This window comes from Rhinatrema bivittatum, chromosome 5 (genome assembly GCF_901001135.1).
Source record: "Rhinatrema bivittatum chromosome 5, aRhiBiv1.1, whole genome shotgun sequence".
Lineage (NCBI taxonomy): Eukaryota > Metazoa > Chordata > Amphibia > Gymnophiona > Rhinatrematidae > Rhinatrema > Rhinatrema bivittatum.
The window spans coordinates 99,092,967-99,105,642 of NC_042619.1; the positions used below are offsets into that span (position 1 = coordinate 99,092,967).

Here is a 12,676-nt window from a genome sequence, read left to right on the forward strand (position 1 = left end):
GTGAGCATGGGGTGTTTATATAACTAATTAAAAAGAAAAACACCACCATCCTAAGGGGCCCCCGATGCTGTCTGACACAGGTTAAATAGGTGCTAATCCACCACCTAATGCAATAGGGGGATTAGCGCCTATTGAACCCATGTCTAACGTGGAGTGAATGAGATAGCGCTCATCACATGCAAATGCATATGAATGAAGCTATTACTCATTCACTTCACATTCAAAGAAATAAGTGCTTTTCTGTACTTCAGTAAAAAAACAAATACATCTTGGCAGACCACCGAGTTATGAAAACTGACGGTAGTAAACTAGGCATCGGTTTTCATAACCGGCCATCTGCCAGTATTGAAAACAGACGCCGATAAACTCGCAGATGGTCGGTTATGAAAACCGATGCCGAGTTTACCGGCGGTCTTCATAACTGGCAGCTGCAGTGGGGTTGCGTTAGCAAGGAGGCTTCAAGGTCGCCCAAGCGACCCTAGCGCCTCCTTGCTAGCGTGACCCCCTAAATTTTCCTATCGCATGGCGCCTCCCTTGTGGGCACCATGTGTGCGTTAAGAAAGCAGGCGCTGCAAAGTTAGCACCTGCTTTCCACGAAAATTATTGCATCAGCCCCCAAGTCTCTAAACATCTGTTTTACGTGAACGCACCTCATTTTCAATGTACATGTTTAGAAGGTCCTTCCCCAACTGCCAGACTAGGTTTGCTTCCACAGGAAGTTCAATATTCTTCACTTTCATCTTTGGTTTTTTGGCTTCCGGTGGTTGATCACCTTTCTTTTCGTTAACCTAAGGAAGAAAGAGGTAAAGTTATGTAAAGCCCAATCTTATACTAACTGGCCTCTCTGGCAGCTCTCCCATTAATATTAGACAGGGGTGGATGTCTTGTGTGAGACCTTTAGAGGGGTTTGATGAGAGGTTACTCTGGCATGTTGCAAGTGGGTTTGCTTCCTAAGTTTGATACTTTGGGTGAGTTCTCAGCCAACAAGTTTCTTTGAGTTCTAAGGTAAGATTTGCAGTCCTTTGGGTGGGAGAGAGAAGTGGGATCAGGAGTTCTCACATTGCAACAGGAGTTCTCATACCATTATATTACCTACAGAAAAAGCATCAAGGTGGTTACACTGTTTGGATAAATGTGTAGAAGATATGGTAATAAAGCAACAGGTGCCATGTGGTGCAGGTTGCTGACCCAGGGTCTAGAGAGAAGCCTAGTAGTTAACATATGGGACTGGGAAACAGCAGATCACAGTTCAAATTCTGCTTCTCCCAAAACACTGATGTATTTTATGCCGTATTTAAATTTTGTAATATTTATCCTATAAACTGATGTGATTGATCCAGAACACTGGTATATAAAACCAAAGAAATAAACAAACACTTGTAAAAGTTGGGCAAACTGTCTTGTCTCAAGATCAATTGACCTATACAGAGGGCTGGAAAAGCAACTGAAGCAAATGGCTACTTGGGCAGGTCCAGCAAAATAAAACACTTGCTATTCAAAACTGTAGCAAAGGTTGCATGCAAGGTCTAAATAAATAGTATGAAAATAGGCCCACACTGCTCAGACCCAATGAATACATTAATTGCCTTGTTCCCCTGTGTGTAAGCATATCACTTTTGGACATGCAAAGTTGTTCAGGCGAAGTTGATCTATAGAAAAAATGAAGAAACCCACAATGAGCATGCTCAAGCCATGTCAGCACAATCTAAAAGTAAAAAAACCTGCCCACTTACCTTTTCACCTTCATTTGCATACGTTTGAAAAACAAGTATTTACCTCAGCTTCATAGGTTTGAATGAGGACATCACCAACAAGCCTTAAATGCCTTAAGCTGCAGGCATAATGAATCACTGGCATGCCAAGCAAGCATATCCAATTAAACAAAAACATTCTCTCCACTGCCCCTCCCCCTCCATCTATTTCATTCAGAGCTGCTCTCTCCATAAAGAGTTCGCATTCACAAGATACTAGGCACATACCTTTGTCTTGAACACAAAATACACACGCATACACTCAAAACGTGGCTATTTCATCAAGCCTTTGCTGACCCTCCAGACAATCTCTAGTCACCTTTATTCCCACTGAGACGAATTTATCCCCTCCCAGACAAATGGATTGCTATCCGCTCGAAAGATGGACTCTGGCACTTTTAGGTTAAAGCACCTTAAGCTTTAACCCACATCCTTTATTATTATTATGTTACAATACTTCCTGCCTTTTTTCTTCCAGCTATATTTAGCTTCCAAGTTTCTACTCCTTGTTAAATGTAACTTTACCTTATTCTCCTCTATTGTTATTCACTTTATTTATTGCTTCAGTTATCCTTGTTCTATGTAAACCGATCCGATATGGTTATCACTATGAAGGTCGGTATAAAAAAGTGTTAAATAAATAAATAAATACCTCAACCCCTGCATTGCTGTCATGGTCTCAATCTTGCAACCCCGTTCCATACAGGCCAGCAAGGCTAGGGGCACTGGCCAATGGCACCTCATCTATCATACCCTAGGGCTCCATCACTATATTACCGCCCAGAATCACATCATACAGAAGATTCAGTCCTCATGCTTCTTCCCATATTCCTTGCAAGCACCCTGCCATTTCTACAACATAGCTATCATATGCATTGGCTAAGTAGTGACTGCTGGGCTAGCATGCCCTGCACACCTCTAGCTGTCACTATGAAGGAAGATGCATATTAGTGCTCATGGATGCCATATACAAAACAGATACATCAGATCAGAAAGAATGAGCTGCCAATTACTCTTTTTGCCCCTTTTCTAAAGCCTACTGTATGGAATCACTAACAAGCACATGATGCATGGACATTGCACCTAGACAGCATAGAAAGACTTGTGTCCTTTAAATGCTGGTAATTTGTCACCCTAGAGGTGGCACTGGAAAGATGAAAAATGCCAGCATCCCAACTTTATGCTGTCTGACAGATGGTAGCAGCTAGGGCTGGCACTTCCATTGCCCTCCAGCTGCCTAAGGTTGGTCCTCCAAGACCAATACTGAAATGAAAATTACCCCGAAGGGTCTTCCTGCCAACTCTTGCAAGTATGGATGTCTTGTCTATCTTTCTGTGAGAGAAGGGTAGAGTCCACACATTGTTAATAGGTCAGTGTAAGCTTCTACATTATGAGTGAATCTTCTCTTGCTAACACTGCAATTTGTCTCAGTCCATTTAGGAGTCTGGTCTGATCCAGCTATTGTGAGGTGCCTCTTCCTTGGATTAGGAGTAGGGCATCCAGCCTTGTGGGCACAGAGAGGAAGAAATGTTGTGATCGTGCTGTTGGAGGAGGGGGGTGACTTGGGTGCCCTGTTGGCTGATGGAAGACTAAGAATCCAGAGAACTAGGTGTGGCAGCAAAGGTAATCCAACTTGTGTTTTATGTTGATGGTGTGTCTGCAAGTGTCTTTTCCCTGAAATTTGTATGTAATCCAATTCCATTGGAATGGAATCTAAAACAACAAGGTACAGCAAAGACCACCTACTGTTATTTTCCATGGAAGAAAGAAAACTTCCTTTTATGGGAAATAATGGGAGCTATATGAGAAGTGGGAGGCTAGCCAACCTTGCTCCTGTTCTTTCTCCAGGGTGATGAATATGTGAAGAGACAGGTCTCTGGGAAGTGAATAAAATCCACATCTAGGTGGATGAGAACAGAATATTAGCTGGATCCGCCTCTGGCATGCCCCCAGTATATTTCAGGCCATTTCAAACATTGAAAATACACTGAATAGCAGACAAATACCCCCCTGTAGTACCACGGATCAGTCCAGACTGTGGGTTGAGCCTCCTTTCCAGCAGGTGGAGACAGACCAAAACTGAAAGGGTATCCTATAGGAGGGCAGAGCCTACCCTGCAGCCCTTCAGTATAACCATTGTCAAAGCAGAAAACAACAAAACCAGAATAGGATCAAGCAAGTAACCATAAAGCTCAATGGAGCGACTGTAGAACAATGTAAGAAACATGGTATGACTAAGCGCTCTTGCATATACTTGGTACTTCAACAACCAAGGCTTCCGGTGTAATTGCTCAGTATTCTTGCAAAGAATGAAGTAACAAGATCTGCGAATCTGCAAGAACAAGCTTCGAGAGGACAAAAAAGAAAGAAACAGGGAAGGGCGTCTGGACTGATCCGTGGTACTACAGCAACGAAAATTAACAGGTAAGAACTAATTTTCCTTTCCCTGTATGTACCCGGATCAGTCCAGACCGTGGGATGTACCAAAGCTTCCCTATCCTGTGTGGGACAGAGACAGTCCTGCTCGAAGCACTTGCACCCAAAAGAACCAAAAACCGGTGCTTGCACATCCAGACGGTAGTGTCGAGCAGAAGTATGAAGGGATGTCCATGTGGCGACCCTGCAAATCTCTTGCGGAGAGACCAATTGGCTCTCCGCCCAGGAAGTAGCTTGAGAATGTAGCGAATGAGCCTTTAGGCCCTCTGGAACTGCCCGACCTTGGCAAAGATAGGCTGACGAAATGGCCTCCTTCAACCATCGCGCAATAGTGGTCTTAGAAGCTGGTTTGCCCTGATTGGGACCACTCCAGAGGACAAAAAGATGGTCAGAGACCCGAAAGTCATTAGTGACCTGGAGATACCCGAGTAGAACTCGTTTGACATCCACTTTACAAAGATCACCTCCAGCAGTACCTGCAATCTCCTCTGGGGAGAACACTGGAAGCTCTACCGACTGGTTGACATGGAAAGTGGAGACAACCTTCGGCAAGAAAGAAGACACCATCTTGAGGGAAACGCCTAAGTCGGAGAAGTGCAAAAAAGGTTCCCGACAGGACAATGCTTGAATCTCGGAAACCCGCCGAGCGGAGGAGATAGAAACAAGGAAAACTGCCTTGAGCGTGAGGTCCTTTACCGTAGCCCGACGGAGAGGTTCGAATGGGGCAGCACGGAGGGCCCGGAGGACCAGATTAAGACTCCACGACGGGCAAGTATTGCGAGCGGGCGGACGCAGGTGCTTGACTCCCCTCAGGAACCGAACCACGTCCGGGTGGCCCGCTAGGGGATGACCCTCAACCCGTCCAAGGAGAGAGCCGAGAGCGGAAACTTGCACACGCAGGGAACTGAAGGAAAGGCCCTTGGAGAGACCCTTCTGTAGAAAAGAACGAACCAACGAGACCGGGGTGGAGCGTGCTGAGACACCTGACTCCTCACAGTCTCAAAGAGCTTCCAAACGCGCACGTAAGCTAGAGAAGTCGACTGCTTCTGGGATCGCAGCAAGGTGGAGATAACCTCCTCCTTATAGCCCTTACGCCTCAGGTGACGCCATTCTAAAGCCAGGCCGCTAGACAAAAGCGATCGGCCTGGTTGAAAAATATGGGCCCCTGCCGAAGTAGACAAGGAAGATGGCCTAGCCGAAGAGGTCCATCCGTCGCCAGGTTGACGAGATCCGCGAACCATGGCCTGTGAGGCCATTCGGGTGCTACCAGAACCACTGGCCCTCTGTGGAATTCTATTTTCCTGAGAACTTTTCCCACCAGAGGCCACGGGGAAGGGGGGGGGGGGGAGGAACACGTACAAAAGGATGTCCGCGGGCCAAGGGAGAGCCAGAGCATCCATGCCCTCCAAGCCATGCTCCCTCCAGCGGCTGAAGAACAGATTGGCCTTGGCATTGCGCAAGGTTGCCATGAGGTCCAGGTGGGGGGAACCCCACCTGTCGACAATCAGATCCATGGCTTCTTCCGAGAGTTCCCACTCTCCCGGATTGAGCGACTGGTGACTGAGAAAGTTGGCCGGAATGTTCTCCTTGCCCACGATGTGGGAGGCCACCAGGCAATCCAGATGTCGTTCCACCCAGGCGAAGAGACAGCTGGCTTCTAGGGCCACCAGGTGACTGCGGGTGCCCCCGACGACTGATGTAAGCCACGGTGGTGGAGTTGTCGGACAGCACCCTCACCGCTTTGCCGCGTATCGGGGCAGAAACTCCTGCAGGGCCAGACGCACCGCCTGAGCCTCCAATCGATTGATGTGCCAGCGAGTCTGAATTGGCGACCAGATCCCCTGGGTGGACTGGGACAGGCAGACCGCACCCCAGCCCGAGAGACTGGCGTCCATGGTTACTATCGCCCACTGTGGAGCTTGAAGGAGCATCCCCCAGAGAAGATGAGGAAGCGACAGCCACCACTGCAAGGCGCGATGGTAGAGTCCAAAAGCGGGAGGACTATGTGAAACTGCTCAGACACCGGCTGCCAACGGAATAGCAAAGCTTTCTATAACGGTCGCATATGAGCAAAAGCCCAGGGAACTAGGTCGATGGTGGAAGCCATGGACCCTAAGACCTGCAGGTAGTCCCATGCTGTTGGAAGAGGCAGCGAGAGCAGATTCCAAATCTGGCTGATCAACTTGAGGGCCCGCACACGAGGCATGAAGACCTTGCCCACTCGAGTGTCGAAGTGGGCTCCCAGGAACTCTAACTCCTGGGAGGGCTGAAGGTTGCTCTTGGAAAAATTCACTATCCACCCGAGAGACGCGAGGAGAGCTAATACCCGATCCACCGCCTGTCTGCAAAGAGCATCCGACTTGGCCCTTACAAGTCAGTCTTCCAGCTAGGATTCCTTCCCGAAGGGCCGCCGCCACCACCACCATGACCTTGGTGAAGGTGCGAGAGGCCGAAAGGCAGCACCCGAAACTGGAAATCCCGGTTGAGGTTGTGGAAGGGAAGATACTTCTGGTACTCGCGGTGAATTGGAATATGGAAGTACGCCTCAAATCAAGCGAGGCGAGGAACTCTCCGGGGCGAACCGCCATGATGACCGCTCACAAGGTTTCCATGTGAAAATGTGGGATCTTGAGGGCCCAATTGACCCTCTTGAGGTCTAAGATCATCCGAAAAGTCCCATCCTTCTTGGGAACCATAAAGCAAATAGAATACTGGCCTGCACCGAGCTCCACTTTCGGAACCAGGACAACTGCGCCCAGACTCAATAGTCTGACGAGTGTTTGCTCTACCGCTTCCCGCTTGAGCCGACCGCAGGGGGAGAATACAAAGAGATCCGGTTAGTCATGAACAAGCTCGAAGGCATAACAGTCTCGGACAATGTCGAGGACCCACTGGTCCGAAGTGATTTTGACCCATTCCTTGAAGAACAGTGAGAGGCGACCGCCCAAAAAAGGGACAGAGGAATGGGTCGACTGAACTTCATTGTGTGGCAGGCTTAGGGGTGGGGTGCTGGGACTGGCCCTTGCGAAAGGAGCGACGCCCATGAAAGGGCTGCGACCAAGATTGAGACTGAGAAGAATAACCCCTAGAGGAGCCACCTCGTCCGCGGGGCGTATACCTCCTCTGTCCCCAGAAACGAGGACAGGAGGGTGTAAAGGAGCATGATTGTTTCGGACGGTCCTCCGGAAGCTTATGGACCTTATTTTCCCCCAAGGAATCAATAAGCTTCACAAGGTCCTCTCCAAATAGCAACTTACCTTTGAAAGGCAACGTGCCTAGCCATGCCTTGGAGGACGGGTTGGCCGACCAATTGCGCAGCCAGAGGAGGAGTCTAGCGGATACCGCCGAGGCCTTCGCCTGGATGCGGAGGAGATAAGAAAATTATTACTTACCTGCTAATTTTCGTTCCTGTAGTACCATGGATCAGTCCAGACCATGGGTTATGTCCCCAATCCAGCAGATGGAGTCAGCACAAGCTTCGAGGGGGCGTCACCATATATACTACTACCCCCTCTGCAGGAGTTCAGTATCGAGTATATCAAAGCCCGAGTAGAAATAGAACCCCTTTAGTGGATCAAGTTTATAAGAACCGGCAACAATAAACCGTGTAACCGTAATAGAAAAACTGGAACCGTCCTACCAACGGGTAGGACGCTGCGTAAACAGCACGCCAACGTGAAGGGGGCTGTGAGAAACAGTGCGACTGAGGAGCCGGGAAAGCCCTATCACACTACAGTCCCGTAGAGAAGAGTCGAGCAGGAAGGAAAAGACCCAAGTGCGGTGGGCGTCTGGACTGATCCATGGTACTACAGGAACGAAAATTAGCAGGTAAGTAATAATTTTCTTTTCCCTGTACGTACCTGGATCAGTCCAGACCATGGGATGTACCCAAGCTTCCCTAAATCGGGTGGGGTCCTGCGAGGCCTGCTCGGAGAACCTGTTCGCCAAAATGTCCCGTGACTGAGGAGGCGAGGTGCAGACGATAGTGCCTCGAGAACGTGTGTAACGATTTCCAGGTAGCTGCTCTGCAGATTTCCTGAGTAGAGACCGAACGAGCCTCCGCCCAGGAAGCCGCCTGAGAACGAGTAGAATGAGCTACAATGCCGGGCGGGGGAGACCGCCCCGCCCCAATGTATGAAGCAGCAATGCCCGCCTTCAACCACCTCGCAATGGTCGCTTTCGAGGCCTGAGACCCTTTCCTGGGACCAGACCAAAGCACGAAGAGATGATCCGAAATCCGGAACTCATTGGTAGCCTCCAGGTAGAGACGCAGCGTGCGCCTGACATCCAATAGTCGGAGAGCCTTCGGCTCGGAGGAAGAAAAAGACGGCAATTCCACCGTCTGGTTCACATGGAATGCAGACACCACCTTTGGAAGGAAGGAAGGCACTGTGCGAAGCGACACTCCAGAGTCGGAGAAACGCAGGTAAGGCTCTCTACACGACAGAGCCTGCAGCTCCGAGATGCGGCGAGCGGAACAGATGGCCACCAGGAATACCGCTTTGAGGGTGAGATCCTTGATCGTAGCAGTGCTCAGCGGCTCGAACGGTGGTCCCGACAGGGAGCGAAGCACCAGGTTGAGACTCCAGGAGGGACACGGGTCCCGTACTGGAGGCCGCAAATGCTTGACCCCCTTGAGGAAACGCGCAATGTCCGGATGCTGTAGCAGGGAACCGCCATCACGCAACAGCGAACCCAGGGCGGCCACCTGCACCCGCAGAGAATTATAGGCGAGTCCTTTGTCCACCCCCGCCTGTAAAAACTGCAGGATCTGAGGTACCGAAGCCTTCGTAGGTCTCGTGTCCTGACTAGCACACCACAGCTCGAACACCTTCCAGACACGAACATAGGCCACCGACGTCGATGTCTTACGTGCCCGCAGTAGAGTGGACACTACCGCCTCCGGGTATCCCCGGCGCCGAAGGCGGCGCCTCTCAAAAGCCAGGCCGCAAGACAGAAGAGTTCTGCCTGATCGAAAAATACCGGGCCCTGACGTAAGAGACGGGGGAGGTGCCCCAGTCTGACTGGCCCGTCGATCACCAGTTGTATCAGGTCCGCGAACCAAGGCCGCCTGGGCCATTCCGGAGCGACGAAGATTACGGTCCCCTGATGACTTTCTATTCTGCGAAGCATTCTGCCCACCAGGGGCCATGGTGGAAACGCGTATAGAAGAAGATGAGACGGCCACGGAAGGGCCAGCGCATCCACTCCCTCCGCGCCGCGCTCTCTCCGGCGACTGAAGAAGCGAGGAGCCTTGGCGTTGAGAGCGGAGGCCATCAAATCCAAGTGGGGGGCACCCCAACGCCGGACTAGAAGTTGCATCGCTTCCTCGGACAGAGACCACTCTCCGGGGTCCAGCAGCTGACGACTGAGGAAGTCCGCCTGCACGTTGTCCACTCCGGCGATGTGCGAGGCCGCTAGTCGAACGAGATGACGCTCCGCCCATTGCATCAGCAGCGCCGCCTCTAGCGCTACTTGCGGGCTGCGCGTGCCGCCTTGGCGGTTGATGTAGGTCACGGTGGTAGCATTGTCTGATAGGATTCTGACCTCCCGGTTCCGAAGGAGCGGCAGAAAATGTCGCAGAGCTAGCCTGACCGCTCTGGTTTCCAGACGGTTGATGGACCACTTCGCCTCCACCGCGGACCACGTCCCCTGCGTGGCGCTTCGATCGCAGACCGCCCCCCAGCCCAGCAGACTGGCATCGGTGGTTACTATCACCCAATTGGGCAAGTCGAGAGACACTCCGTGGGCTAGACTCGACGGCTCCAGCCACCAGCCCAGGCTGTCCCTGGCCTTTTGTGGAAGTGGGAGAATCATCTGGTAGTCCTGCGAAACCGGTTTCCAACGGGAGAGGAGCGCCCACTGCAAGGGCCTGAGATGCGCAAACGCCCAGGGGACCATGTCGATAGTGGAACCCATCACCCCCAGGAGCTGGAGGTAGTCCCAGGAGGTGGGATCTTGCAAGGCAGAGAACCGCAGTACATGCTCCCGCAACGATTGCGCCTTGTCCTGACGCAGGAAGACTTTGCCCAGCCGGGTGTCGAAGGACGCTCCCAAAAAATCCAAGCGCTGCGAGGGTACGAGGGAGCTCTTGGAGAAGTTCACCACCCAGCCCAGGGACTGTAGAAACTGGACCACCCTGCGCACCGCTGCCTGTCCCTGGTTGAAGGACTTCGCTCGAATGAGCCAATCGTCCAAGTAGGGATGGACCAGCACGCCCTCCTTTCGAAGGGCTGCCGCCACAACGACCATGATCTTGGTAAAGGTACGCGGTGCCGTCGCCAATCCGAACGGGAGCGCTATGAACTGAAAGTGCTGGTCCAGGATCTTGAACCGGAGGAGACTGTGATGGTCCCGGCGGATGGGAATGTGCAGGTAGGCCTCCGTGAGGTCCAGAGAGGCGAGGAACTCCCCCCGATGTACCGCCGCAATCACGGACCGCAGTGTTTCCATGCGAAACCGGACCACTCGGAGGCACTTGTTGATTTCCTTGAGATCCAGGATGGGCCGGAAGGACCCGTCCTTCTTTGGCACGACGAAGTAAATGGAATAGTGGCCCGAGCCCACCTCTCCGGAGGGCACGGGGGCGATAGCCCCTATTTCCCGAAGTCTGTCCAACGTCGCCTGCACCGCCCGTCTCTTGAGCACCGACCCGCAGGGGGAGAAAATGAACCTTGCCTGTGGAGGACGGACAAATTCCAATGCGTAGCCGTGCTCTATGGTGTCCAGGACCCACTGGTCCGAGGTGATCTGCGCCCACTCCTGGTAGAAAAACGCCAGCCGTCCCCCAATTCTGGGACTGGCGGAGTGGGCGAGCCTGACATCATTGCGAAGGCTTAGGAGGGGGGTTACCTGCTCCGGGGGTGGTGCGGGCGGGCCTCCGTCCACGAAAGGAACGTGACCAGGTCTGTGGCCTGGAGGCGGCGGGCCTAGAGCCCGATGGCCTGTAGCTCCTGTAGCGCCGTTGCGCCCTGGCCCTGGTCCGGGAAGAGGCATATGCTCGCGAAGGCCGATATCTGTCCTCCGGCAGCCGATGAACCGCGTTGTCCCCCAGAGACTTGATGATCTGATCCAGGTCCTCCCCGAAGAGGAACTTACCTCTGAATGGAAGGGAGCCCAGACTCGACTTGGAGGACGTATCCGCCGCCCAGTTGCGAAGCCACAGGAGGCGCCGTGCCGCCACTACCGACACCATGGCTCTTGCTAGGATCCGAAACAGGTCGTACGAGGCATCCGCCCCATACGCCACCGCCGCTTCTAGCCTGTCCGCCTGGGCGGCCTCCTCCGCGGGCAGTTCCTGCGACGTGAGCAGCTGTTGTACCCAGAGAAGGCTCGCCCTCTGGGCCAGGGAACTGCACATTGCTGCCCGCATACCCAGAGCGGAGACCTCGAAGACCCTCTTCAGGAAAACCTCCAATTTGCGATCTTGCGTATCCCGCAAGGCCGCACCTCCTGTCACCGGTATCGTCGTCCTCTTCGTGACCGCCGACACCGCGGAGTCCACCTTCGGAGCCCTAATGAGGTCCAGGAAATCCTCCGGCAGGGGGTAGAGCTTTTCCATAGCCCGGCTGCCCTTCAGAGCAGCCTCCGGGGTATCCCATTCCCCAGTGAGAAGCTGCAGGAACGATTCGTGAATGGGAAAAGCCCGAGCCCTGGGCCGCCGGGCCGCCAGGACCGGGTCCCCCTTCTTTGAAGAAATGACGACTGCCGGCGCCACTGGAGCAGGCGGGTCCGGCGGTGGGTCCAGATCCAATTCCTGAATTATAAGTGGAATGAGGTCATCCAACTCGTCCCTCTGGAAGAGGCGCAGCGTGCGCGGGTCGTCCCCCTCAGGCATGGAGTCTCCTTGTCCGCCATCCGGAGGATCAGATCCCGGATCCGCTGGTCCTGACACCGCTCCCACAGCCGCAGCCGAAAAGCGGGCCCGAGCTGGAGGGTGAACATGAGGGGCCCCCGCGCCCGCCGGGGCGGGGGGGGCCTGTGCCGGGGGGGACGTCCGTGGGATCTTGGGAGGGGGAGGCCCCGCAGGAGTCTCCAACCCCTGGAGGTAGGCTGTGTGCATCAGCAAAACAAACTCCGGGGAAAACCCCGGCCTGCCCGAGGGGGCTCCAGGGGGGGGAACCCCCGTTGGACCCTGCCCCTGCGGGCCTTGCTCCGGCAATAAGAACGGCGGAGAAACCGCATCGCAATCCCCCTCCTCCAGCGCCTCTGGATCCTCCTCAGGGCGCTGTGCCTGCAAAATGGCCGCCGTTCCCGCCAGGAATGGGGGAGGGGCCGGCCCGCGCCTCCCGGGCATCGAAGAGAGCAACACCAAATCGGCGATGGACCGCGAGGTGCCTTCCCCCCCGGGAAGGCACCGGGCGCAGACGCCCTCGCGGGAGATCCTGGATCCCGGTTCACCGCAGGCCGAGCAACGCGACGGCCGCGGCATCGGGAGCACCCCGCGAGAGCAACGCCGGCTGAGAGAAAAAATAAAAATAAATTGAGGC

At 53.5% G+C, this 12,676-nt stretch overlaps 1 protein-coding gene across 1 annotated transcript in view; it reads right to left on the bottom strand.

Moving 5' to 3' along the window:
- Window positions 1-12,676, bottom strand: part of HSPH1 (heat shock protein family H (Hsp110) member 1) — a 216,780-nt gene that overhangs the window by 56,664 nt on the left and 147,440 nt on the right. Inside the window, exon 13 of the mRNA XM_029602650.1 lies at window positions 651-788. Within this exon, the coding sequence (XP_029458510.1) occupies window positions 651-788 (138 nt within the window). The remainder of the gene's footprint in view (window positions 1-650; window positions 789-12,676) is intronic.